This window comes from Polyodon spathula, chromosome 16 (genome assembly GCF_017654505.1).
Source record: "Polyodon spathula isolate WHYD16114869_AA chromosome 16, ASM1765450v1, whole genome shotgun sequence".
In the NCBI taxonomy this organism is placed as follows: domain Eukaryota; kingdom Metazoa; phylum Chordata; class Actinopteri; order Acipenseriformes; family Polyodontidae; genus Polyodon; species Polyodon spathula.
Window position 1 is genome coordinate 4,726,989 of NC_054549.1, and position 25,803 is coordinate 4,752,791.

Genomic DNA, 25,803 nt, shown 5'->3' on the forward strand with positions numbered 1-25,803 from the left:
AATAAGTCATAAAAAATATTAAAAGCCAGATACGCTACAATGTTGTATTGCAACATTATCCATTGCACTCCACATATAGGGTGGATCAATAATACCACAGGCACTGTCATTAACTTTTCATTGTCAACTAAGATACAGTTGTAAAACTTCCAAGGCTGCATTACATATGCTGTTTGTGCCCACAGCACAGAAAATAAGTTGGGTGTATCAAAGCTATTTTTACACTGAGGCAATGACAGGGCGTCAGTCTTCACCGTTCCTGCAGATTATGAAGGACAGCGTCGCGAGCCAGCAAAGGGCATCACTCAATCTCAATAATATGTGGCGGTGTGAGTGTTCTGGTAGCCTACAGATAGCTGTGCTTGATTTAAGGACTTATTTTGCCCTAATTACTGCAGCCCAACAGAACATACTGAGCTGGAGTGTGGATGCCAAGGCTCGCCCAGTAGGAGCCACTGTAGTGGGTGAGTAGAAACAGCCCTTGCAAGTTCTGCCTCCCTAACCTGCAGGAGCACCAAAGAGAACGCGACGTTCCCTTCGGAATGACCGGTGACTTCGTACAGCCAGGATGCAAACCTGCGCTCCCCTGGCTGAATGACAACACCCCATGCAGCATGCTTCTACCAGGTGAGTCACTCAGGGATAAAAGCGTTGGGTTTTTAGAGTCCAGGAGATCTCTTGTTTTTGGCACATTAGCCAAGACAGTAAACCTTTCCGTTCTGGCGGGACCTTAACTGAAGAATACCACGGCCTTTGAAAAGGAAAGAAATGTTGATAAGGTTTCTGTATTGTAGAGATGTAAGAGAAATATTATATCTGATGCATTGTTATACAAGAGAGTACAAACATGTTTTGATGTTTGAGGCCAAGGATTCCTCAGAGTACAAAATATACACTGCTGTGCAAAAGTCTTTTCATTGTCATTTTGGGGGAAGGTTATACTAATATAGAATCAACCTGCTTTAATACTACCATAGAATCAACCAGTGTCGCCTACAGAACATCATGTCACCTGTACATTTTAAATAATAATAGAAAAACATTTTACTTTATTTGTATGTATTTTTTGGACACTTTTCGCACCCCCCTCCGTTGAGAACCACTGGGTAAATGTGATGGAATCGCTACTACAACACTTCTTGTTAGCTGCTCCTGTATAGCTTACTTTGAGTTGTTGTGATCACAAGATTTTTTTTTTAAGATTCTGATCAATGTGAATTAACGATTGCTAAATGACAAGCTTGGTTTCTTCTCACCAAACTAAACTGTATTAATAACAGTCAAAGTTATTATAATAGTGGAAAACACTAGTGGAGGCTTTGAGAAAATTGCTGATGCTCGTAACATCGATATATACTGTAACTCCTGAATGTGTCTAAGACTTTTGCACTCCAGTGTATGTAAAAATGTTTGTCTTGTTCTCATGTAAACCCAGTAAAGGACTTCCCTTTTTAATAACTTAATTTCCCATTCTTCAGCTCGACAAAACTCAGGACTGAAAGGCCAGCGTGGATCTTACGAGATCTCAGCTTGATTGACTGTTTTAAATTGTGGAAATGTTGGTGCTTCTTTTCATCCATCACTAGCAGGAGAAAATATTCAGGAAGTTTTCCTTCTTACAACATATACTGACAGTAAAGACTTGACACAGATTCCTGTACATCTTTATTGAGTGTTTTTACAGTCAAAGGTTTGTTACAGAAAGAGTGACAATTGTTTCAGGTTCTAAACCTGGGGTATATACACTATTACACAATTGTGTGGCATTGCTGTACAGCCCTTATTCAGGATGCACGTGACAGCAGTTGTAGATTCAGCCTAGGTTAAACAACCTAGATTCTAGACGAGTTTCATAGTTTGATACAGTACATGTCAGGTCTCTGTGTGAGAGAAAAAATGACTACACGGGTACAGAACAGTTTGTTTGTGTTAAACAGTTGCTAGGGGACGTACCGCGCTGCCCGTCAAGGGAGCATCTGCAAACTTCATGCACAATTACGGGAGTAAGGGATTATATACAAATGACCAATTTGAGAAAAAAAAACTAAATATTAGTAACACTTAAATACTGTAAATAATGTTTACAATTGTATTGTTTGTTTTTTACAACCCTTAGCAGTGCAAATAGAAGACGCTCATCCTTCCTTCCCTCTTTTTTGATCCTTTGTTTCTTGTCAAAGCAAATGTATAGCAATCAATCTCAGATGATCACTCACCAGCCATGATCTTTGTTAACTGAAACCACTTTAATATTATTAAAAAACGGCTTGACAAGGGTGAGATTCATTACATTTTAAAATAACCTATTCATAAATTGTAGAATGGGATTACTTTGAGCTTTGATTACTGATCATTATTTTGATTGGGCTCAACTGTCACATCCCAGTCTTTGATGACGTGTACATAAATGCACAGCACACGTATTCATACTGGCGAGGAGATACCGAGCTTTAGAATGAGTACAAGACAGCGTCGTATAGCAGCTCCAGGAAAGAATAGACAGAACAGGATGGAATGCATGGCAATCTGGATACAGAAAGCCTTACAGCAAGTCATAAATTCAGTTCAATTAGCTATGAAATTCAGCAGCACTAATAACAACACCACAGTCCACTTGTGTGTTAAACATGCCCTTTGAATGCAGCATGTTTACCAACCTGAAACAGGTTCTGACCAGGGCCCTCTCCTGTGGTCTTGCCATGACAACCGCTGCCAGGCCAGCAGGTGAAGGCAACAGGGAGTGGTTGAGAGCTGAAGGAGTGCTGGGCAGAACGGCAGGCCAGCTGACATCACTATGGCAATTCAAAAAGGTGCCACCCGAGAGACCATATTGTTGTTTTGGATTGGAGTGTGACTCTGGTTTCAGCCAGAATCGCTTTTAAGACCAGCCCACACAGTTGAATGGTATGATTTAAAAAGAAAAGGTTGTTTTTGTTTTGTTTGTTTTTTTAGTATAAATAACAGTTTTCTTTTTGGTGTAGGACTTTCTAATTCTATTAACAAGTAATTACTTGAGCTAATTGTATTTGAGCTAAATTGTACCAAGCAAGACAAAGCAAATATTGCATTTGTAATTGTCAACACCATGCAAGCCTTTAAAAATTGTCTCTAAATAACTTAAGATAGAACTTTAGAAGCACTTTTATTTCTTCACATTTGCATTACATCTTACAGCTCTCATTATATTATCCCCTGCTGGTTACCAAAACCAATTAAAACAAACTTGGTTGATTAAACCACTGAAGACAGAAAATCAGCTAATGACGGCAATACAATTTGCCTCAGTAATCTTTATAGAACAGAACAATAAACAAAAGCCTACTTGTTTGCTTACTTTTGTGGATGTTGGTTTTCCCTGTGCAATAAATTGCACTTTTTGTTTGTAAAGTTTGTGAAAGATACCAGGTGTCAAACTTGAAAGGGGTGTGGTCGAGGCCAGAGGCAAGGTTACAGGTCAGTGTGAGACATTTCTGGACAAATCAGAATAGATCAAGATCCATCAGATGATGAAAGTGGGAGGGGCAGACATATGGGGCGTATTCTGGTGTAAAGGGGTGTGGCTTAAAGGGGATGGTGACAGTGCGATAGAGAAAATACACAGACCTATAACACCGTCCTCTTGTGCCCATTGCTCACCCAATGGTTCATATAACCAAATACTGGGTAGTGGAATCACATATTTAAAATGTTGCCAGATCATAATTACCCCAGTCCACTCTCATTACAGGTACTGTGCTGTCTTTCATAGCATCAGTGTCCTCCCTAAGGGTGCCAGCTGTACCACCCAATACCTGTTCCAGGAGCACAGCCTATTGAATTCCAGGGGGCCTCTTTCCAGAGGCTATGGAGACCCCATCTGCATCTGGCTTGGAGCGAGAGTGACTGATGCACAGTTTCCTTGTAGCATACAGGCCCTTGCCTACACAGTGAGAGGGAGCTGCCAAACCAAGAGAATGCTCTCTGACTCTCTGCCAGTGCTGCTCTCGCCACCCCCTCCCAGGCTACGGAAGCCTCTCCCCCCGGAGATGACGGCAGCCGAAGTGACCCTATCTTTCCGGCCCCCCTCCCGGGCTGAGGGCCTGCCTCGCACCCACACCTCTGGGTCCTCGCTGAGCTCGTAGATGGAGCCGTCCTCCACACTGTGCTCCAGGGACTCCAGAGACGAGTCCGACGCTCCCTCTGGTTTGCTGCTCAGGGGTTTGCCAGGGAGCTGGGAGGTGGAGCGCAGGCGGTACTGCAGCAGGACCCCCTGGCCCTTGCCCTCCCTCCTGGAGCTGCCATTGGCCTGGTGTAGGGATTCCTGGGAGGAGGTGTTGGTCTTGCCCTCCCCCCCACTAGGCGAGTCCACCTCATCCCCCATGGAGTCCCTCTTGAGCAGCTGTGGGGACAGCGTGCTGGAGGTGGCTACCAGGAAATCCACCGGCCCGCAGTGAGCATTGAGAGAGGTCATTCCTTTCCCTGGAGGCACAAGAGGGGAATGATGGTGACATTTCTGTACTGTACAAAAAACACACAGGTCATCACAATTTCCCTTAAGGAGGAGTGACAACCAAGACTTTAGAAACTGTTTTATTCCCTCTTATCACTGTTCCACTTCTGTTTTGCTGAAGATCTTCTGGTTATTTTCATCGTATATATTTTTCTAGAGATTAAAATGTTTTAACTGCTGCCTGCTGTTGCCTAATCATTACTGGAGTGAACATAACCTCTACGAAGCAACTATACTTAATATTATTTGTTTAATTGGCAGACGCATTTACCCAAGGTGACACAGGTGTACAGGGCAGTACAGGGTTACAAGCAAGGAAAATATTTAAATACAGTATATTTTACAGTAAGTGCAAATTTAACTAAAAGTACAATATGAAATAAGGTGCAACAAGTTAGGTTTGCAACAATGTATATCTACAACACAATTATTGAATGAAGATTAGGTGGAATTGACCAGATAGTATCTTCTAGAAAGAAGTGTACCTGTTATTTTGGGGATGCCCTCCAGCTTGGGCACTGGCAGTGTGACTATGATTCCCTGGGAAGTGCCGACCCACAGTAACCCCTGGCAAACCAGCAGACTGGTCACCCGCATGCTCTTCTGAGCTATAAGGAGCACAAAGGGAGCAACATTACATTCAGTTGCAAAAAACGCCATTTACTTGAAAACCCTGTTAACTACTATAACTATCCACTAAATGCCTCACATATTGTAATTCTGATGGTGGAAAGCAAAAAAAAGAAACACACATGCTTTTTTTTTTTTTTTTTTTTACCATTAATCAATGTTTTAACGTGTTCAAGTTACAAGCACCTCAGTGGAGTTTCGACCGTTTTGACAAACAAGAAAAAAAAAAAGAGACATTTAAAAACACATCAGTTAGCAATCGACTGCTTCAAACCTTCACCTATCCTTTAAATTTTAATTGGGATGAGGTGAAGATGTTTCCATAGCAACCAGAATTTCTCCTAGTTACCAACCCTCCCAACCCCTCCAAGGTCACATGAAAAGGGAAGTATTCATCTCCTCCTTTCCTCTAACCCGCTTTTTCAACTCCCGTACTTTATTAATTCATTCTCCTGCCCTTGTGTCTTCATTACCATATTTATTTCTATTTAATAGATTTGTATTCTTCTCACTGAAGCCAACCCATCAGCTCTTACTATGGGGACCAAATGAAGCAGGAACTGAAATTGTAGGACTGGGAAAAGAGGTCCGTCTTAATTGGTGCCTCACTGACAGAAAGGGCATTCATTTTTATGAAAGCACTGCTTTAGGAGGTAACAATTTTAAATTATGAATTTGTGTAATAATGTACAGACATAGTCATTTAAAAACTAAAATATCTTCCGAGAGAAGCCTGGTGGAATCTTGCTGGACTATGCAGGCTAGACCACTATTAAAACAAATCAGATTATTTATATTATATTGCATAAGACAATAAATAACTTGCTTTAAACCACTTAAGGGAGGCCTAGTTGTGTGTGGGATACACCAATAACTTAAAACCCTGTGGAGATAAAATTGTAAGAAAGTCAAGTCGATAAACATTTGGATAAAAAGGCCAGAAAAATTGTGTGGCTTTTTGTGATGCTCAGTTCAGACCACCAATCTCACTTGATTAGAGGCCTCCAGAAGTGAAAGGCGAGTCTAGTAAACCTCCCTGTTCCAGAGGACTTGCCTGGGATGAGGAAGGTGGTGCGGGCGGAGATGTTGATTTCCTGGAGGGGCTCGAGCGTCTCTGTGTGAAACAGGCGGATAGACGAGCCCTTGGTAAACGCCATCCAAACCCCGCCCCCGGCGCGCGCCATGTGGGCCACGCTCACCGCCTTGTCCTGGTGTGCTTCAAAACCCTGGATGAGAAAAGAAAAGCCTCTCATGAACAAACAGCACCTGGAAAGGATAACAACAGGATTTGCATAGTGTGAAACCAATCCCTGTAGAGCACTCTCCCAATCCATTCAGAGCTTGGACCAAGATATTTCCGGTCTCCATTCATTCTACATCATCTGAGAATAATACACAATATTTTAGAAGATCTAAACAGGGCTGGGAACATTACATCTGGTGTAAGCCATTCAACATAGAAGTCATTTAAACAGATTGTTCTATCCGATTTGTATATCGACTCACCGTTGCAAACCAACTTTCGATATTAAAATTGGATAGAAAAATATTATAAAAATACATTAAAAAAAAAAAAGATGCAGGACTGAAGATTATCTCTATACCAAACCAACTACCTCTTTATACCTAGCCAATAGCGGTTACCAGGTCCATAGAATGTTTTTATTGTATTTAATAATCCCATAAAAAAAAAAATAAATAAATAAATTTTAAAAGCAAAACACAGAAACATAACATGCCCCCCCCCCCAAGCTTAATAAAGAGAGTTCTCGATTTGTACAATATCCATTCCAAAGGTAGCGATTATTTCCAGCTCTATAATGACGACAGATTGAAAACATGAAAGTCTCATCTGGTGACCAAAGAGGTCTGCTCACTGCCTTGCACACAACTGAGTCTGTTTATCAGCAACCAGTAATCAGCAAGACTCTTAAAACCACACAGACCCGAAGTAGTAAGTGATCTCCATTTAAATTAGTTTAGCTATCATCTCAGGTATCCAATTAAAATAATCGTGTTCCATACTATGCCTGCTGACTTGCTTAAGACCCCACAGCATGTTTGTGGCTACGTGTATGAACCCAGCTCCTAGCTTTTTAAATTCAAAACCTGTCCAAAGTTCACCAAGTACCATTATTTGTTTTTTGTCTCTGCTTTTTATGTAGTGTCGCCACAGCAGCTTGGCACCCAATGAGGCGAGAGGAAGTAGGCTGTGTAACCAATGACATGAGAGCTGACTGGGAAACATGCTCTGCTCTTTTGGTTGCTGGGTAACCAATCACAGCAGGCTTGTGCATTCTAACTTCTCCCATCTCAAAAGTGGTGTTTATTTCGGTTGTCAATTAGGTTTGAGTAGCCACCTCTCAAACATGTAACAATTCTGCATTTTTATTGATTTATTATTTAACAAAAAAATAAAACCTTCCTACCAAACTGAAAATAGCAATATACATTTTAGGCACCAAGACTGCAGGAGTTGGCGAGAAGTTGACTTAAGCTACACTAAAATTTAAATATCACAATAGATGCCGTTTTACTTGATAAACTGCACAGCAATTCTGTCCAGATTTGGAGTTGGCAGTGGCTGGATTAAACTGACAACCTGGAGATGGAGAGATAATTCTTAATATTGGCTGAACCTCAGTTGCATTAAAGCCAATTGAACTTGGGGGTTAAGCACCCCACCGGATTTACTGAAGTAAAGGTCTCTCAACAGGGCAGAACTCTTTTTAAGCCATGTTGACAGGCTTGTGGAAATGAGGTATTCTTAAGCTTTTCAGTCCTAGAAAGGATTAACAAAACAGGCACCCTTTTCAGAAACAGCTACTTAAAATCATGTCCATGGAATGACATTAAGCCTTCAGCACCTGTTCTTCATTCCTTGTGCTTTGTTTAGCCTTAAACTTCAAGGAATAAGAAAACATTTGGATGAGTTTGAAGCTTATTTTAAATGGTAGCTGTTCTTCAGGTCCTTAAAAACAACAACTGTGGTTTTTAAATTGCCATATTAAATGTGTACACCTAAATATCCTGCATGACTTCTTAAATACTTTTTCTAGTCACACTTAAGTTTAAGGATCCTTTTGTAAAACAAATGTGCTATTGACAATGATCTAACAAGTGGAATGTCTCAGCCATTAGCCTTCATGTCACAAATCCTGTTATCCGGCGATAAACGCCACCAAAGAGTCACATTGACAGCATAGCGACAGCAGCCATCATCGAATGACTGATTTTGTTTGAAGTCAGACTCTTGACGTAACTGACTATTAAAAGACCAAAGACTATGATTTAATCTCAGATTTGATCCACTCTGAAGACTTATTTCCTTGTCAACAACACACTCTGTAGCAACTGCTTATGTAATTCAGTGCGATAATATTTTCCTTTTGCCTTGCTTGCTCTCTAGCCCATTAACTTCCAGGCTCACACTTCATCCATTATTCAAACAGAGACACATGCAGCAGGATCAGCTCTCCAGGAGATGTGTTCTGCAGGAGCTCCGAGTCCCTCCTTCCTGACAAGACCCTCACAGGTGACCTGTCATCCTCACACTAACATTACTGCCCATTGCTCGGAGCAGCTAATCTATCAGGCTGGGGAATATGTAATGGGCCATAAAACTCAATTCAGAATAAAAAGCACTGATATGATTTTAAAAGGAAAACCCAGCACTGGAGAGTCCAGCACATCTCGTGTGGTAAACACATCTAGTACTACATTAGGATTAAAGAAATCTCTGTTTGCAAGCCATGCATTCAAATAATGTTGCTCTTCGTTGGTCCCTGTCGTTCAAACAGCTGCCTCCCCTATTGACTGCTTTCAGCCACTTACATGCTTTGAGCATGTGACACTGCTGACGTGACTTGACCCAGAAAGGGCAAGCGTAGCAGACTTCCTGTGAGTAAGACACGAAAGCCAAGAACTTTCTTTAACCTAATGTAGTACCAGACATTTTTTATATGAAAATACACGCAGGCTTCAAATCTGGTGTTCCCTTCCAAACTGTACATTTGAGACCTATGTAGCGAAGGGTAGTGCAAACCAGATCCAATATATTGAATTATTTTGTTAGCTTCATACAATGTAATGCTGGGGCAGCACATTTAATACAATACTGTGTAAAGATGCAGTCTTCAATTTATATTGAAAGAGCTGGGGAAAGGCATTTAATCCAAGTAGAATTCAGAACTGACGGAGCCAGCACAATAAAGAATAGTGAACGGGAGACTGGGGAAGCTCAGGAGGACAGACAGACGGATTCAGTCTCCAATGCCGCCAGTCCCTTTCACAAACACTAAACTCATCCCTCTCCTGTCAGCTTTATCGCCTGTCTTCCCTGGTGTTGTATTGCGTCTGCCCAGCACTGATAAACCCTGCTCGCAAAAATACTGTCAGCGCTTCAGAAAAAAAAAAAAAAGAAAGAAACTCCAGACAGAAGGGAAAGTGTGTCTGCTAGTGTCAGCCTGGGGTGTGCTTTGAAGATAAGCGGTAATAACATTGCATAGGCTTCGTGCGAGGGAGTCGGGTCAAGAGGATTGGAGTAGGGTGGCGGGGTCCTTGTAATGGCGTGTTACTGCAATAAAATCCCATTTCTTTATTTTCTCAATGTCACTTAGCGTCACTGTGCAGCGATGTAATATAACCAGAAGCTCTTTCTTTAAAAAAAAAATAAAAATAGACCACCAATGAGGCAGTAATTGTTTAAAAACAATGTTTTTTAACAACGTCCTAAACCACTCACACGCTGGCACTCAGAGGAGTTATATCAGCTGCAGTTATATCAGCTTCTAGGCAGACCTGTCTTAATTTTTCTGTTACCCATTTAAATCACACATTCTGCCATCCAACCCTTTTTACAGCAGTTCAAAGCGACACAGCAAAATGGTGAAAGTTATCAGGAGTTCACAAAGAACCTTGCAAAATAAGCAATAAAGTACACAAGTGTTCATTTTTGCTATGCTGTGGAATATAAAACTAGGTATTGTATGGATTACTACAGTCTTATTGATCAGACTTGATTGTCTTAGCCCATGGTGAATACTGTGTAAGGCTGTGGCTGGTGACTTACCCGGGTGTTCATGGTGGCTCCTTCAATGACGATGATCCTGTTTCCACAGCTGGCCCACACAGTGTCCTCCAGAGCCAGCAGCCTGCGGACCGGCTCTGTGCCGATACTCGTGCAGCGAGGGGACTCTGGATCCCACAGCTTCTCTGGAAACAAAGAGCAGAATGAAAAGACCTGTTGAAACATGTGCAGCTACAGTAACACCGTCACCAAGCAATTCCTGATTTACAGATTGTGTATTCTATGTTCCGTTGGTGTAGCGTATACTGTAGGCTAATTATTCAAAGTTATAATGTAGTCGACCACATCTCTTGGTATTCTCATAGTGTGCCTTGCATGACTGAACCACCACAGACACTTTAACCATAAGAGACACTGTTTAATTAATCCACAATTAGTCTACAATTTCCGTCAGTTGTTGATAGTATTAAAGTCAAGACCAGACCCTGCTCTGCTACTATCCAAAATTGTCAAGACAACAGGATGTGATGTCATGTCATATTGACCTCAAACGTCAAGGCAGCACTTTTTTCAAAATAAACTGTACTGGAATATTTTGAATTCATATTAACTGTAAAACATGTTTTACAGACTAATTATCGTCTTCTAACTATTCTGCAAACACCGAAACAAAACAAAATGTAAAAATCAAGTAAACCACATCCCACCACTGCTCTTCCGCCTGTAGACGACAACCTTCCCGTCCTTCAGCCCTGCGAACAGGAAGTTGCCGGAATGTTTCAGGCACAGCACCGGGCATCCCTCGGGGTTACGGAAGGTTAGCAGGCACTGGGCGGCCGTGTCCACACTGCCATAAACTAGGATACTGCAGAATCAAGGAAAGAAACCAGGTCATGTGTGTTACAGACCTGTTCTCCTCAATACAACACTGTTTTAAAATGTCCTCCCTTTTTATTGCTTTCAGGACACTGTGTAGTTGAAATTCATTTCCAATGAACGTTCTCTTTGAAAAGCCTATGCTATATTAGTATGCATTGTTTTAGAGTCCTCTATGCGGTTTCTGCTGGACAGAACATCACATATTTGGGTACTCTTTTTACCCGCGTACCAACATGGAGGAAAGGGCTACTGGAAAACCCACCTGCCATCCTGTAGCCCCAAACAGATTGTGTTGCCGAACATGGAGGTCCGTTCAGCAGCCCCACTCTCCCCGTCCTCGGACTGGCTCTCCTCAGGAACATACTCCAGACACAGCACTGGCGCCCCTACCTGGAAGGATTTGACAGCACGGGGAGTAGACCTGTTGAGGGAGAAGATCTCCACCTGACCGTGAGAAACATCACCCCCACTGGCCACCTGTAGACATAGCAACACAATTTATTTCCACACAATTGGGAAAACACTGCAGTCTCAATAGCCAAGAAGGAAAAGGATATGTACAATTGGGCAGAACACCCTGACTAGCAAGTACATTATTTCAGTCTCCTGTGCCGTGCTGTGCAACTGGTGGCTCATTCTTAAGAGGAGGATGTTATTTTGAGATGGCCAGTACAGTATTATATCACAGCCAGATTGAAAGCAATTGAACACTGAAAACTAGTAAGGAGTATTCAGTCCATAAGGACACTCCAGACAAAAAATTATTTAAAATCAAATGTAAGAATTATATATGTTCATCATGTTCTGTGAATACAGAGGCATTTAAATATAGCACTTGAGAATCACCTCTCCCAGTATTCCACAGAATCTGTATAGTAAAGGCAACTGGGCAGAATGCTGTTAAATTATTTCCTGTGAAATGCAAAATGAAATGTTATAAATAGGAGGCAATCCTATTTATATAACAAAGCTTGTAGAAGCCATATGGCAAGTTTTTAGCAAAACCTGAATCAGAGCCATTAAAGATTTTGAAAATGTTTGAAGTACAAATTGCATTCAAAATAATTTTAGTAAGTGAGATCATAATGTGCATTTATGTTAAAACATTTTGGTTGGAGAAAATTTAAATTTATCAAATGCCACCCCCTCCCCCTCCAAACTTTCACTGCAATAGAGGGTTATTTTGTAGCATGAGTACCTTGACAGTTCTGCTTCATTGACATTCAAGATACAATCCAAAAACATAAATCCCGCAGGAGAAAAACAAACCACTGCTATGGATTGGTCAACATTCCAGTAATGATGTCATCCTGTGCATAGAACACATAGCATAGTTCTAAAGCTAAAAATAAAGCACTTCATGCTTATGTAGAAATCCTTTAACACAGGTTGAGCAGCTCGGCTTCGATCACACACTCCAGAGACATGCATGCTATTTAAATAAATAAAGGGCTTTCAAATTTTGTGACTCTACTTCTAATGCTTTATCCCCATATGAGGGGAAGTTTGATTGAAACAGGGAAATGGCAAACATATTTTATAATCCGGTACCTCTGGTGAGCCAAATGGACATACTTCTGCTACTGCTTGCATCAATGGGAAGTTTAAGAGCAGATCTTTAGAGTTGCATTACAATATAGCTCAAGCAAGAGATTTAAAAGGAAGTTACAGGGTAAATAGCAACATCTAATATTTTCTAAATGGTCTTATAAGGCAACAACTGTCTCTCAAACATTTTTTGTATGGAACGCTGCACCAATAATTGACCACGGAGAATGTTTTTATTAAAACAGAAGGTACGTAGTGGCACACTTGCTCCCCTTTCAGATTTTCTATGACAAATGACACTATCTACACACAACACAACAAGTTATGTCAGAGTTATAGCTGTCATGGTAACCGGTGCTTTATCATCAAAGCACTGAAACTCAGACATGCAACAGCAAATAAATAAATAAATAAAAAAATAAAAAAAGATACTGCATAGTGAGCATTCATTAGCAAGCTGTTGGTGTAATAAAAACATTACTTTCTAGCAGGCTCGTTTTGTTTTAATAGAAAAACAATTCAATTTGTAAAAGTGCTTTTCATGTGGAGATACCTCAAAACAAACCACACACATAACCACAAATTGTGAATCCCCAAACAGCTCTGAACATCCCAGGGGGACAGCACAATTGCTCTAGTCTTCACCCGAAGGTCTTTCGACAGTTTTAGAGGGGAATTCAATAAAAAACAAACTGCAGTGCCACTTTAAGATATGAATTCTTCTTCTATTTTATGGTGGTACTTGAAGGGCATAAAAGAATGTGTAGCTCGCATAAATGGGGGGAAAAATGCAATCAAGAGGCAATCAACTTCTGAGTCCTACTCCCACTTTTTAATGTCTGCAATAAAGAGGTCTCCTCTTTTTACATTTCTCCTTGTCCAAATGACAAGAGGTCTCAACAGATGCACAGGAGGCTCTGTTTTGATTTAGTGAGATTAAAACGCAGGTGTCAAATGCTGAAGGGAACTGCCCCCCCTCCCCTCCCCAATGGTCTGCTTCAGAAAACAGATGACATGTTTAAAACATAAATAAGCTTTCTTTGCTATATACTGTATTTGTAAGTGATTTGACAATGCTGTTTCTGAAACAGAGTGTTAAAATCAGTCAAAACTCAATTCCTTTTTGTACTATAGCATACCAGGAGAGATACAGGTAGTGTTCATTTAGTCAAGTGGGTTCAGTTCAGTATAATTTTACCTCAATTTAAATTTGTGCAAGTGGATTTATTTTTAGTGGTGCAGCACCAGAAGCAAGACTCCCATTAAAGTACAGAGCAGACCCAACTCTGCCGGTATCTTAAGCTGGCACGACTACAAGGTGCTGTGCTATGCCTACTGAGCTCAAAATGTCAAGTGTTAATCTTTCCCTTCCATTGTTTTCCAAAGAAAGAAACAAAATATGTATGTAAAAATATGTATATCGCTTTAATCTTCTACGTCGGCATTATGCAAATCTGTATCTAATTGCTTCACAAGGTAAGAATTTGCATAAAATATCTTGATTTTTCCACTTCATCCGTATCAATGCAGTGCTTAGGTCTGTCCTTCAGAAGTGTTTAATCTGAAGTTTTTGTTGTCCTGATGTGATGAATAAACATCCCCAGGAATCAGAGAAAGATAGACAGAACGAAAGCGGGTTTCACATGCTAATTAGAAGACAATGAAATCATGCTAAATCACAAGCCATGGAAGCCTCAGTGGCTGATCACTCTAAAGTGATTTAGTGCCGTCCCGAATTGGAACAGCTTGTTCAGGTTTATCCAGTACAGAGGGACACACAGTGGTGCTGCAACAAAGAACCTTTAAATTACACCTTTTTGCCTTAAGTTGATGCCCATTATGTCTCAAAAGCTTTTGTGTGTGTGGACAGCAATGCAGTTTTTAAACTATAGGTTTATTCGAGGTCTGGTTTTAAAAGTAAAATGTGATTGTTTTGACACCAGGAAGAGCAGAGATACATTACACCAGGAGTAAATGTGGTTTTAAAAAGATGGCAAAGGCCGTTGATGAAAGGTTAAGATGGTTATGTTTCTGACTAACTATATTATCTGTCAATGACTGCTTGACACAGTGCTGTTAACCTCATTTTCTTTCAAGATAAACCTTGGTGACCCAATTGTTTTTTGCAAGGGTGCCATTTGCACCGATGGCCTTGGCAGCCCCCCGCCTCCCCTGGTCTTTTACTGATCCAGAAGCACAGGTGACTCACCCAGAGGTAGCCTTGTGGTAGGGAAGTACTGGCAGCGGAGAACCCCAGAAGTGCACACTGGACCGGATTATGGAGGGCAGCTTCCAGCTGGTGAGAGAGAAGAAAGAAGGAACACTTTAATAATTCATCCAGTTAATCTTTGAGGTCTGTTGTCACTACAGGTAGCTGGAATGGAATCATTTACTGAGAAACTACAGAAAAAAACTTAATGACCCACTTAATGTGCTCTTTCGATTTGCTCTTGTGGTTTGTCATGTCACCAGTACCCCTTTGTAGAATTGCAGCCTTTTTACATGCAGTGTTTTTAGGGTCCTGGCTCAAAATAAGGGCACTCAGGTCTCTGATCATGTCTGTCACACTACACATGGTGAACAAGAGAACTGCTTTTTCTTCAAACGTTAGTCTCCTTAGACTGCACCAATAAAGGTGCTCCAATAAATGCTTTTTTCATAGCAATTTGTTTACATTTTGCATAGCCTAACACTATGATAAATGCTCTCATGTCACTGAACGTTTGTTGACTTTTGTCATTTTATGTATGGTCCCTTGGAATGACTCGTCATACAAGGCTTAATATAAATGTTATGTTGTAGTTTTAGATCCATTATAACCAGGCGGTGATCCAACAAATCCATTACACAGAGTTTCCTATTGTCTGCAGCTATCCATATGAGGTGGTCTGTAGGCGGTATTTAATTACCAATTTGACTTTGTTGTCGTCAGTGTTAAAGGGAAGAAAAATTAAAGACGAGAACTGGGAGTGCATCTGCTCTAGGAATAGAAACTAAAAAACAAACAAACAAATAAATAAAATTAGCTGGACAGATGGGTTGAAAATAACCGCCTGGCTTTTCTTTCTATACAGCTGCATGTGCGTGTGGAGAAATGGGCTTAAACAAAATGCAGCTGATTTATACTGATCTATAACTGAGCAACACTAAAAGCCAGCAGGCGGCTGCCCCTGCTGAGCAATTAAATTTTGCCATCCGACACACCACCACCCCCCCCCCCTTTCGCCTTTCATTCCAACACAAACAGAGCTGCCGTTGCCACCTATCAGTGTCCCCGGGAGCCAGAGGGAAAAGGCTGCCCGCTTTGTCATTGGTGTCACAGGGAGCCTCCGTCTGATTGCCGAGGATGCCCCTGGGTGCAGTTTTACTGTTTCCTCTCCTACTCCGTCTGCAAAGCTCTGAAAGTTACTAATCTTGATAACGCTCTTTCTGTCTGCTGTTTGTGTGGGAGCATTTTACATTTAGTGGGTATTTGGTCAGGAAACCGTTGCCATGTTCAATATTAAATATCTAAACTGTCAAAGGCAGGTGCGGACAAAGTTGGACCTTAAAGTCCAGGATGTTGTTCTAAATTGTTAAACCAATATAAATGCCCCAGGATCGGAACTGGGCATCCCAGGTCAAGAGGGACACTTGGCTTGGTGGTCTGCACTCCCCCTAATTTATTATCGACATTTCACAGCACTACAGGATTCATTTTTAATCCAGATCCAAGTGAGGCAAGTTTGGTAGTCTCTGCTTCCAGTGTGCAAAAAATAAAGAGGTTGCTTGAAAAGTGATAGGACTGAATCTCACCCCCCCAGCACTATGCTTTAGACAGCATCATTGTCACATGTTCCAAAAAAGTGTTTATTTAAAAAAAAAAAAAAGAAAAAAGGTCAAACATTTAATGGAATGTGAATGAGTTTATATCCCGCTGTAGCTCCAGGTTACCTTTGTTAATCAGATGCAAGTCTCAAAGGTTTAATTATCTTGGTTAAATAAGATGAGGCGCAAGTATTGGAACGTAATTGAAACTCACTATACGCGTGTGTTTTTGGGGCTTGAATACAGCACATTTACTGACAGTTAACGAGAGCCTATTGGGTGGGTGTTGGGAGGTCAGGGGAGTATTGTACCAGCGAATCAGGAGTGTGTATTGGTTGCTATGGGACAGGATAAGAAGAGGAGAGAGAACAGTAGTTGAGTGTGATGCAGTTTTTCTTAAATATTACCTTTGAACATCGGTTTGACAGATAGCTATATTATATATATATATATATATATATATATATATATATATATATATATATATATATATATATATATATATATATATATATATATATATATATATAGTATATTATATAATATATGAACACGACTGAGCAAAATTCCAATTGAACAAAAAACAAAACTAAACCTCCTGCAAGAATATAGCTTCAGCAAGCTTTCGATTAGCGCTTAGAGTGAATGGCAAAGCTCTACGTTCCGGAGTTTAAGTTTTCACCATCCAAGCTGAGGACGAGGTAAACAGACAGCCCTTGTTTGTTTTATGCCCTTGCTGTGTTGGCACTGAACTCTGATGGAAAAAAAAAAAAAATACTAAGGAGGTTTGTCTTGGGTTGTCTTTCGGGACTGTACCATAAAATAAAACGTGCTCACCAAGGTTTGTGTACATTAGCTTGTTTTACATGCTGGACTGAGGCTGCAGTCTCTTCGGGTGTGTCACATGTACATAGCCAGAGTTGTGCGTTTCTTTATTTCTTGAGCAGGGGTAGAATAAAAAAGTACCTTTATGTTTCTATATTGAGAGCACAGTTTATTCAAGCGCGGAATCAATTAAAAAGAGAATGTCTGAGTGAGGCATTAATTCGAGGGTGGCATCAATTAAAAACAGGATATCTGAGGGAGCCGTTAATTCAAAGTAATACAGTATTTTTTTCCTCAAGAAAATCCCCTTAAATTGTATAAAATATCATTTGTATTTATTTTCAAAGCCTTCTGTCATTAATACTACAGTATATTATATCATCTTTTTGAACCCATGGTATTCGTGTCTCCCACCATTAGGATTCTGTTTAGACTGTCATCTCACACACAAAATGTCAACACGTAAAGAAATTGAAAGATTTTTACACTTCATTACCAATGGAGCTGTTCAGCATTCTAGGTCAACAATTTAAATCAGTAAGGTTAATTAGCTATTGATGGTTTTGGTTCTTAAATACCAGACCTCCTTCTGTTTCTTTGTTACATTAGGACTAATGTCTCCATCAGTGTTATGAAGTCTTAGTCAAGGTCTGATATTAAAAAAAAAAAAGGAGAGAGAGACAGAGAAGCCTCGTTTTACCAAGTCATTATAAAGCATTTTTTTTATATAGTTTTATCTTGCATGTTAACCCAAGCATGAAGTGCTAAAACAATACTTCAAAATCCATCTTCACCTTACTTTTACATAATAGCACTGTCCCCCTTTTTTGTGCTCAGAAGCTTTTCACTAGAGAGGACTATACACATATTTGATTCCTGGTACTTTTTTGCAGGTCCTCAATTGCAGCTGGACCGTTGGTGAGTTTAAACTGCAGTACATGAAGTAATTAGGTACCGGGAAACAGCTGCAACGCTACATCTATATTTTTGTCTTTGTACTTACTAGACTCTAAACTGGGAATACGATTATATTTCAAAAGAACCAAAAAGATATTCAGCATACGACAAGAGCACCAGCGATAATGCAGTGAATGCTAAGAGGCACAGCCTTGGTCAAGTGTTATTGAAGAGATTCAGTGCTCAGTCACTCTGATGTGAATGTTTCAGCTGCGTAGCATTCTTCAAGGGCTTGGCAGAAACGGTAAGACACCATTAGCAGATAAAACTGTTCTTTTTGCAGCTTGCTTACTAAATCAACTGCCTACTTTCTTAAAAGTAGTCAACTGGCCCTTTAATCACGCACGTCCTTGGGCAGGAGAGCCCAGGGATTGACAAAGAATCCCTTCTCATTCCATCTCCCTGATTGATTTTGTCACAGCATTGATTCATTTGGTACTGTGTCACTTAATTTAAAGAAAATATAAAACAAAGCAGCGTAATAATAGACAGACGGTGAGATTAAGTAGCGGGCCTGGGCTTCTGAATCAATCATTTTGTGTCAGTGCTGAGTAAACGCAGCTAGCCTCACGCACATTCATTTAAATACAGGAGGGCAGGGTTACAACAACAGGGAGCCAGGTGGAAGTGTTGACTGCCAGGGAGAAACCCAACGATAGTCTATACAAAGTTACAGATCAGCAGTCAAACCATTGAACTATCACAGGGGCTGAGTGCATTAATGGTGACAATTAAAATGACTATCAGGAGCACCTGGCAATGCATGTGTTAATATAATAAACAGGCCTGTTTTGCAGGGGAACTCAGATAGAGCACTAGCGATTGCATTGTTCGCAGTAGGGTTCATTAATAAAATGTAATCACACTGAACATGTACAATACACTGTAATGAATAAACAGATGGACATTTTCTCTATTCCTTATTGTATTATGTAGAGTATGCTTTACTGAGACAAGTGATATTAAACGTGTCTGACTATTATAATGAACACAAACATTACTACACCCCCAATCCCTGGGTATAAAGAGAGCGTTAGCCCCATGTGTAATTTACACAAGCATGCAGCAGTTCTGTTCTAGGCATGCATGAAATCTTTGCATCTCCTTTCCCTGAAGGTGAACGCATGTGTATGCAAGGATAGCACTACAAGTACTACTCTTATTTATTTCCCTTAATAATTCATAGGGTTTCAAATAATTGAGTAGTTCTGCTGCTCCAGTCATGTTTCCCTAAATATTTACCTGGCTTTGAGTTTGCTTTTACTGTAGCTTGTCCAGGGGATCCAAGCCTTCCTTGTTCCACTTCAGTAGCGTGACAATTTGTCCTTTTAACTGTGCTCTGTCTGTGTAAGCTGGCACAAGAATGGAATACAGAAGGTCGGCACATAGGACTCTCCAGACAAGCTCAAAGCAGCTCAAAGACTTAAGTATTTCTGTAAATCCTAATACTATATTGAAGCAACAGTTCCCAGAACATTCAGAATTATTAAAATAAGGAAAATGTATACAAATAAAAAAATCTGAACTATATCCTTTAATCATCTAAGCATAACTTTTTTTTGTTTTTACCGGGAGGAGTATTTAAAAAATGATTAAGTGAAAGTGTACCTGTGCTTTTCAATTAATGAGTTAAGAGCAGTATTTGTACAGTGCTAAGCCTGGGGGGAGTTTTGGAGGAGGATGAGGTGCTGTGAATAAACAAGAGCAAAAAAAAAAGGTAACACTTAGCATTTCAATGCTCCAGAATTCAAGGAAAGCAAAGTGGAGAGGATGAGTAAATGTGAATTCAATAGTGAGAGGGTGGAAGGAGGAGACTGTCAGGATACAGGCCTGAGAAGAAAAAAAAAACAAAGGCAGGATTTCCAACCAAGAGCCAGACAGCAAGTCTTTTTAATTAAAAACTCAACTGTATGCACCAATAGACGACATTCTGAAACACTAGTCTAGAGGTGAGAGCACTAGGTTTATAGTCTGAACCAGCATTCCAGTTGATGAAACTTGGGACCTATGCACTGGTATTGATAGAGCAGTACAATGCTGTAATGCAAAACCAGTGTTTGTGAATTACCATTGGTATGTACATAAAAGTTATCACAGTGGAACCATTCTAGTGGCAGTCAATTGTAGCTGACCATGTGCTAAAGCTGTCTCTTAGTACAGAACCATTATATTCATTGAAGCATTGTTCCTTATTCCCCAATTTGATTAGATGTTGCTTTGTCCTTGAGCTACAGTACAACAAAAGCCTCCTGCAAGTTCACAGTGTGACCGACAGTCAACAGGCAATTAAAAGAACGAGGAGGCAGAAAACAACCTTGGGATGTACACAAACTGGAAGGCAAACAATGGTGCCGTTCCTGAGGAAGCAGAGTGCACAGAACGGTGAACGACAGATGAATTACTGTTAAAAGGCAATGTGTGGTTAGTGCAGAAGTGGTCAAGCAGTCTTGTGCCTGGGGCTCAGCAACTAGAAAGCCAGGCGGAGCAGCCATTGCTTCCTTGAATGTATTATTGTAATATTAAGGAGACAGATTGCACCTTGCAGGCAACCTGCCGTCAATAGAAGACATGCTTTGCTGCTTTTGACAGCCTTGTAAGCTCAATGCCAATGGAACAGTGCCCTCTGGTGTTCAGGTGTTCACAAAAGCACAAATTGACTAACCCTTCTAGGTTGCAATCAGCTTAATTTAGTAGAACGACGACAAGCTAGCTTTCTGTTAAGTACAAGAAGCAGGTGACAGTCTAGTGAATTAACCTAGCCCCCAGGATTTACTATTTAAATTAAGGTTCCAAAAAGTTTTTCTAAATTGATATATGCCAAATCAATATTTGTCTAAATTAATATGTTATTCCCCCTCAGGTAGTGCAAGCGTGAAAGAAGGACCTTTTGCTTTGACAATTAATGAAATGCATACATTAATAAGGTGACACAGCATGACTTCTGAGTTTTTCTCAAAGCTACGTACTGGTGCTGTAATTTCCTGCTGTTTCCATCACAGTGCCACAGGGATATTTCTTCAGAGGAAAAAATAAACAGAGAGAAAGAGAGAGAGAGACTGGACTAAGTGCTTTGTATAATATCTAAACTTTCCACCAATCATTTTACTTTAAGAAATATTTTCCTTATTATGTCTGAAGTTTTGCAATACTTCGAGTGGTTCTGTGTTCTTTTTCCCCAACTTTGAGATTGTCTGAAGTGCCAGGATTATTCCTCGTACCAAAATTGTGTGACAAAGTAACCTTTAAACTCATTATGTGGGGCTAGCGGAGGTGAAAAGTCACAAACAAGTGGTTTACATGGAACAAGGAAGGGTGAAGCAGATTCACAGAACCATGAGAACTCTATTAGAACAGAACCCAGAACACCTGGCTTCCAAACCACCTACAGAAAACACAGGCAACCTTTTAGATACCATAAAAACCAATGCACAACAATCTCCAGCAATGCTGAACAAACTTTGCTGTGTCTTGGTTGTAAGCATGTTGAAATCTAAAGCCAATTGAGTCAGTGATCGAATTCGGCATGGAATTCTACAGTGGTTGTTCGTAATGGTTGAAAGCCTAGTGCTGGAGATAGTAAGCATTGAGACCAGGAGGAAGCATACTGAGCTTAATTAGCTTGAATAGGAACCAGCAGAAACTTTTCATCTGTGCTGTCTTTGAAATATCTGCATATTCTCAACAGAAGGACGAAATCCAAACAAAGAACCGGAAGATTTTGAAAAAAAAAAAAGGTGCAAATTTTAAATTACCAGCAATATTTTCCAGATCAATACTGCCAATTTAATTATGATTCTGCAGCAGGCTGAGAGGCCTTTTCTTTGAAAATAATGAAATAAATAAAACAAATAAAAGGTGGCAAGGCAGTACAGATTTTTCAGAAGTGCTGGTACTATAATTCCCCCAATGGCATTTTGTCACTGAATTTATATATATTATATATATATATATATATAATATGATATATATATATATATATATATATATATATATATATATATATATATATTTTATAAAAAAAAAACACACACACACATAGGAGGATGACAGTGAGAGGGGAGATTTTGGATGTTCACTTCAAAAGAAGCCTGGCTATTACCATTATTTTATTTATTTTCACTCTGTATGACATTTCTTTGAGCATCCCTGACTAAAGATGACAGATTTAGCAGCACCGATTACACTGTGTCTACACATGCAGATGTGTAGTTAACATGAGTTTATAATAAAGGTCAGGAATTATTTCAGTTGTGCTGAATACACATGTGGTAGTGTAGAAACAGTACGCATATGCACTGCCCTGTACCATATGCAAAATGTTATTGACACATTTCAGGTTGTCACCTTATACGTTCATCAACAGTGTATTTATTTTCCAACTGCTTCAGTCTACCATCATTATCGGAATATAAACTTACACTGCCCTAGCAGAAACTCTGTAGCATACAATAAGATGTATGTAACCCGCAACCTATATATAAAACTCACAGGAATTACAGTATTACATTTGTAAAAGAGTGTGCTGGACTATGGTATTTAAAGACAAGTAGTGGGGTTCTGAAAAACACACAGCGTGTTGCTAAAACTGTTTAAATAACATATTTTAACATCCTGACAACTTTTTACACTAATAACTTTATAGTCTGTTTCAAAGTTATTTTCAAAATGTCTGCTCTAGTGCACTGATAGGATTATTGCCCACATTGTCAAACAGGTAACACAGCAGCAACGATCCACGAAAAGCCAGAGCAATTGTTAGTTTTGTTTTTTGTTGTTTTTTTTTTTTTTTTTTTAATTGCTCTTCCTGCAGTGATTTAGAGGACAAAAGAGCTTTGAAACAGACTTTAAGGTTCTAAGTGTAAAAAGTTGGCAGGATGTTAACAATGAAAAGAGAAAATGACAGGTAAGTTGTAGGAACACGTGGTGACTTTATATTTTTCGGAACCCCGCTACTTTCTCTTTAAGGCAGTGGTTAACAAATAAGGTTTGCTTCCTCTTGAAGTTTAGTGCATAGCAGCCTCTGGAATAAAACTGGTAAACAGACCACACAGAATTTGAGAAAAACCAAAAGCAACTGTTAGCAAATGAAAGCTAATTTAGTGAGAGGTTTGGAAGGCTAGCAAGCATCACTTCCCTGTTTAACAAGACTGCCCTCTATCCAATTTAAAGCGTTCTTCTGTTTAGCTGCCCTAGGCCCTTTAATCATGCGTTTATAGCAACTCATTTGCCCAGTGGGTAGAAGAGCAGGAGCACACAAGTCATGACGCAGGAGGCTTTCAAGCTGAGCAGCTTGTCTTTTCAAAGAGGCATCTGTACACGGCAGCAATGTAAACTGTTATGACTGCAGACAGCTGCACATACTGTTCAGTGCGGTTTAAATCACTGGCTCCACATACCCCTGCCAACAGGAGCAGTTTGCCACTGCTCTCTTAGGTTCAAGCTGCCCCCTCCCCACATTATCCATAGACCCTTCTCGCTATTCCTTTAGGGGAACCAGGAGCACAGACTGAAGTAGATGTCTTCCTTGTACAGATCTTCTAATTGACTAAGTTTGTCTTGACCTTACCAATATGGCACCAGCTGTTTCAATCTGGCAAGCTTCCTGGTGCTTGATTTCTGAGTAATAAATGTGAATCTAGTTTTTTAATGTGTTCTGCAGGACATGAAAAAGGTGTGGGGAATGTTGGTGTGTGCTTGCAAAATGTCTTACTTTCATTTCCTGAGCTTTTGAAGGGAAAACCGGGACACGGCAGGCAAGAAGTGGGCACCAAAAAGGGGCTTTGGTCTTTGCATCATCCTCCACGGAGAACCAGCCTGGCATATTCTCTTCTCCTGAAAGAAAACCAACAAAGCTGATGAGAACATGTTGCAAAACTACTGCACAACTGGCAGTCTCTGCTTCAGAGGGGTAGGACTGAGGTGCGTTCACCTGGATCTCAGCTCAGAAGGGAAGCTCATGCCTGTTGGTGTCACGCCAGATTTGTAGCCAACTCACAGTAACCGCCCTTCACTTTTCTTGAGCTCTAAAGCCACGCTCTCAATATCAACGCTCACAGAACTGTGTTTACCGTACCACACATATTTCATTTAGCGTCCTTCATGCATCCAAGCATGCTTTCCAAAACTAGAACAAACTTTATAAAAAGAGTTCTAACTGCACTAGTAAAAGGCCAAAATAAAAAAAAAACTTTTAAAAGCTTTAAAAGATTTAAAAATATTGTTTAAGTCAGCATTCCATGACCTGGAAGAGCGTTGAGAACTCATTGAGACCGTTCCTCTTCACACATCTCCAGAGCAGGTGCTGGTTTGTAAGGAATAAGTGACTCACATTGGACCAACTAGGCAGGACCAGACCCATGGACAGCTTTAGAAGTGAGGAACAGCATTTTAAAATCAATACAATGCTTCACACGAAGCCAATGAAATAACCTTAAGGAAAATGTGACTGGTATCAAGCCAAACAGTAAAGTGCTTCAAATGTCATGTTAACAGGTTCATTACCTTGATTACTGTGTCTGCGTGGTGTTTAAAACCACTGTTGCTCCAATATAGACTTCAATTCATTTTCTCAACTTGCTGGCTTTCTGTTTCCCCAGATTTTAATTTACAAGCCTTTCAACTGTCTGCTCAACCTACTGCAACTTGAGGTCAACAGGTGAGTCAACACAGTTACAGATTCAATTCAATTGGGTAGACCGGTCCTAATAAAGCGGCCAGGCAGGATAACGCTTTATTTTGAGTGGCATGAATATGTACTTAATTAATATGCATGTAGCCATTTCCTGAAGTTTAGTTACATGTTAATAAACCATCAAAAGATATGACAAGCACGCACGTATCTATCATTAGACTGCCATTTCAGCTCATCATTCATATTTGTGTTGGGCATGAGACTTGCTAGTTTCCTGATCCGGTAAAATAAAGACTGGTATGTAAAACTATTAATACCCTGTTCACGCGATCCTCACACTTTAAAAACGTGATTGTGACTGGCAGTCAAGCTGTTTGACGTCCTGACTAAGTTGCACATGATAGAAACACATGCAGCAGTTAGATTAATGATACAGTGTTTACATTGCACTGTACCTGTACATATGAAAACAGCAAAATATATTTTACAGTCCTGATTGTTTTGACATCTTCATTTCACACATCATGGGCAGATCAACTAGAGAACTGATCTTTTCAAAATTAATTAGGAGAAAGAGAATTGAAACCATCGCTGTGCGCTCAGAGCATTGCTCCCTGCTGCAGCAATGCTGGTTTTCTTCGATTGAAGTGCTGTGCGAACACCAGCATTGTTGCAAAGCTGATCGAAAACAAGCATTGCTGCAAGAGGGAGTGTGATCTCAGAATCGCAACGCATCCCGAAGAGAAATTCTCTTTCTCCTGGTGAACGCTCCACAGAAAACATTGAGCCATTTAGACCCCAGTTGATTTGTGACCTATGATGTGTGAATACAGTGTGTCTGCAGTAAGTTTAAACTAGAACGCGGAGATACAGAAAACGTGGGACACAGCAAAGAAACCTGTTACCGGTAAACACTGAAAACTGTTCTGTGACACCAGCATGCCTCAGCAGCTCTTTTGTGGTGATTTCCTTTTACATTGTGGGAGCAATTTTACAGGGTGTGAACAT

At 40.2% G+C, this 25,803-nt stretch overlaps 1 protein-coding gene across 4 annotated transcripts in view; it reads right to left on the bottom strand.

The window, feature by feature from the left end:
* Positions 1–1,657: 1,657 nt before the first annotated feature.
* Positions 1,658–25,803, bottom strand: part of LOC121328658 (rho guanine nucleotide exchange factor 10-like protein) — a 67,383-nt gene continuing 43,237 nt past the window's right edge. For all 4 annotated transcript variants that reach the window (XM_041273565.1, XM_041273563.1, XM_041273564.1 and 1 more), the window contains 8 exons: positions 23,875–23,996; positions 14,785–14,871; positions 11,290–11,504; positions 10,856–11,013; positions 10,191–10,333; positions 6,174–6,345; positions 4,975–5,097; positions 1,658–4,458 (listed from right to left, as the gene is read on the bottom strand). In XM_041273565.1, the coding sequence (XP_041129499.1) occupies positions 3,920–4,458; positions 4,975–5,097; positions 6,174–6,345; positions 10,191–10,333; positions 10,856–11,013; positions 11,290–11,504; positions 14,785–14,871; positions 23,875–23,996 (1,559 nt within the window). In that variant the 3' untranslated portion in view covers positions 1,658–3,919. The remainder of the gene's footprint in view (positions 4,459–4,974; positions 5,098–6,173; positions 6,346–10,190; positions 10,334–10,855; positions 11,014–11,289; positions 11,505–14,784; positions 14,872–23,874; positions 23,997–25,803) is intronic.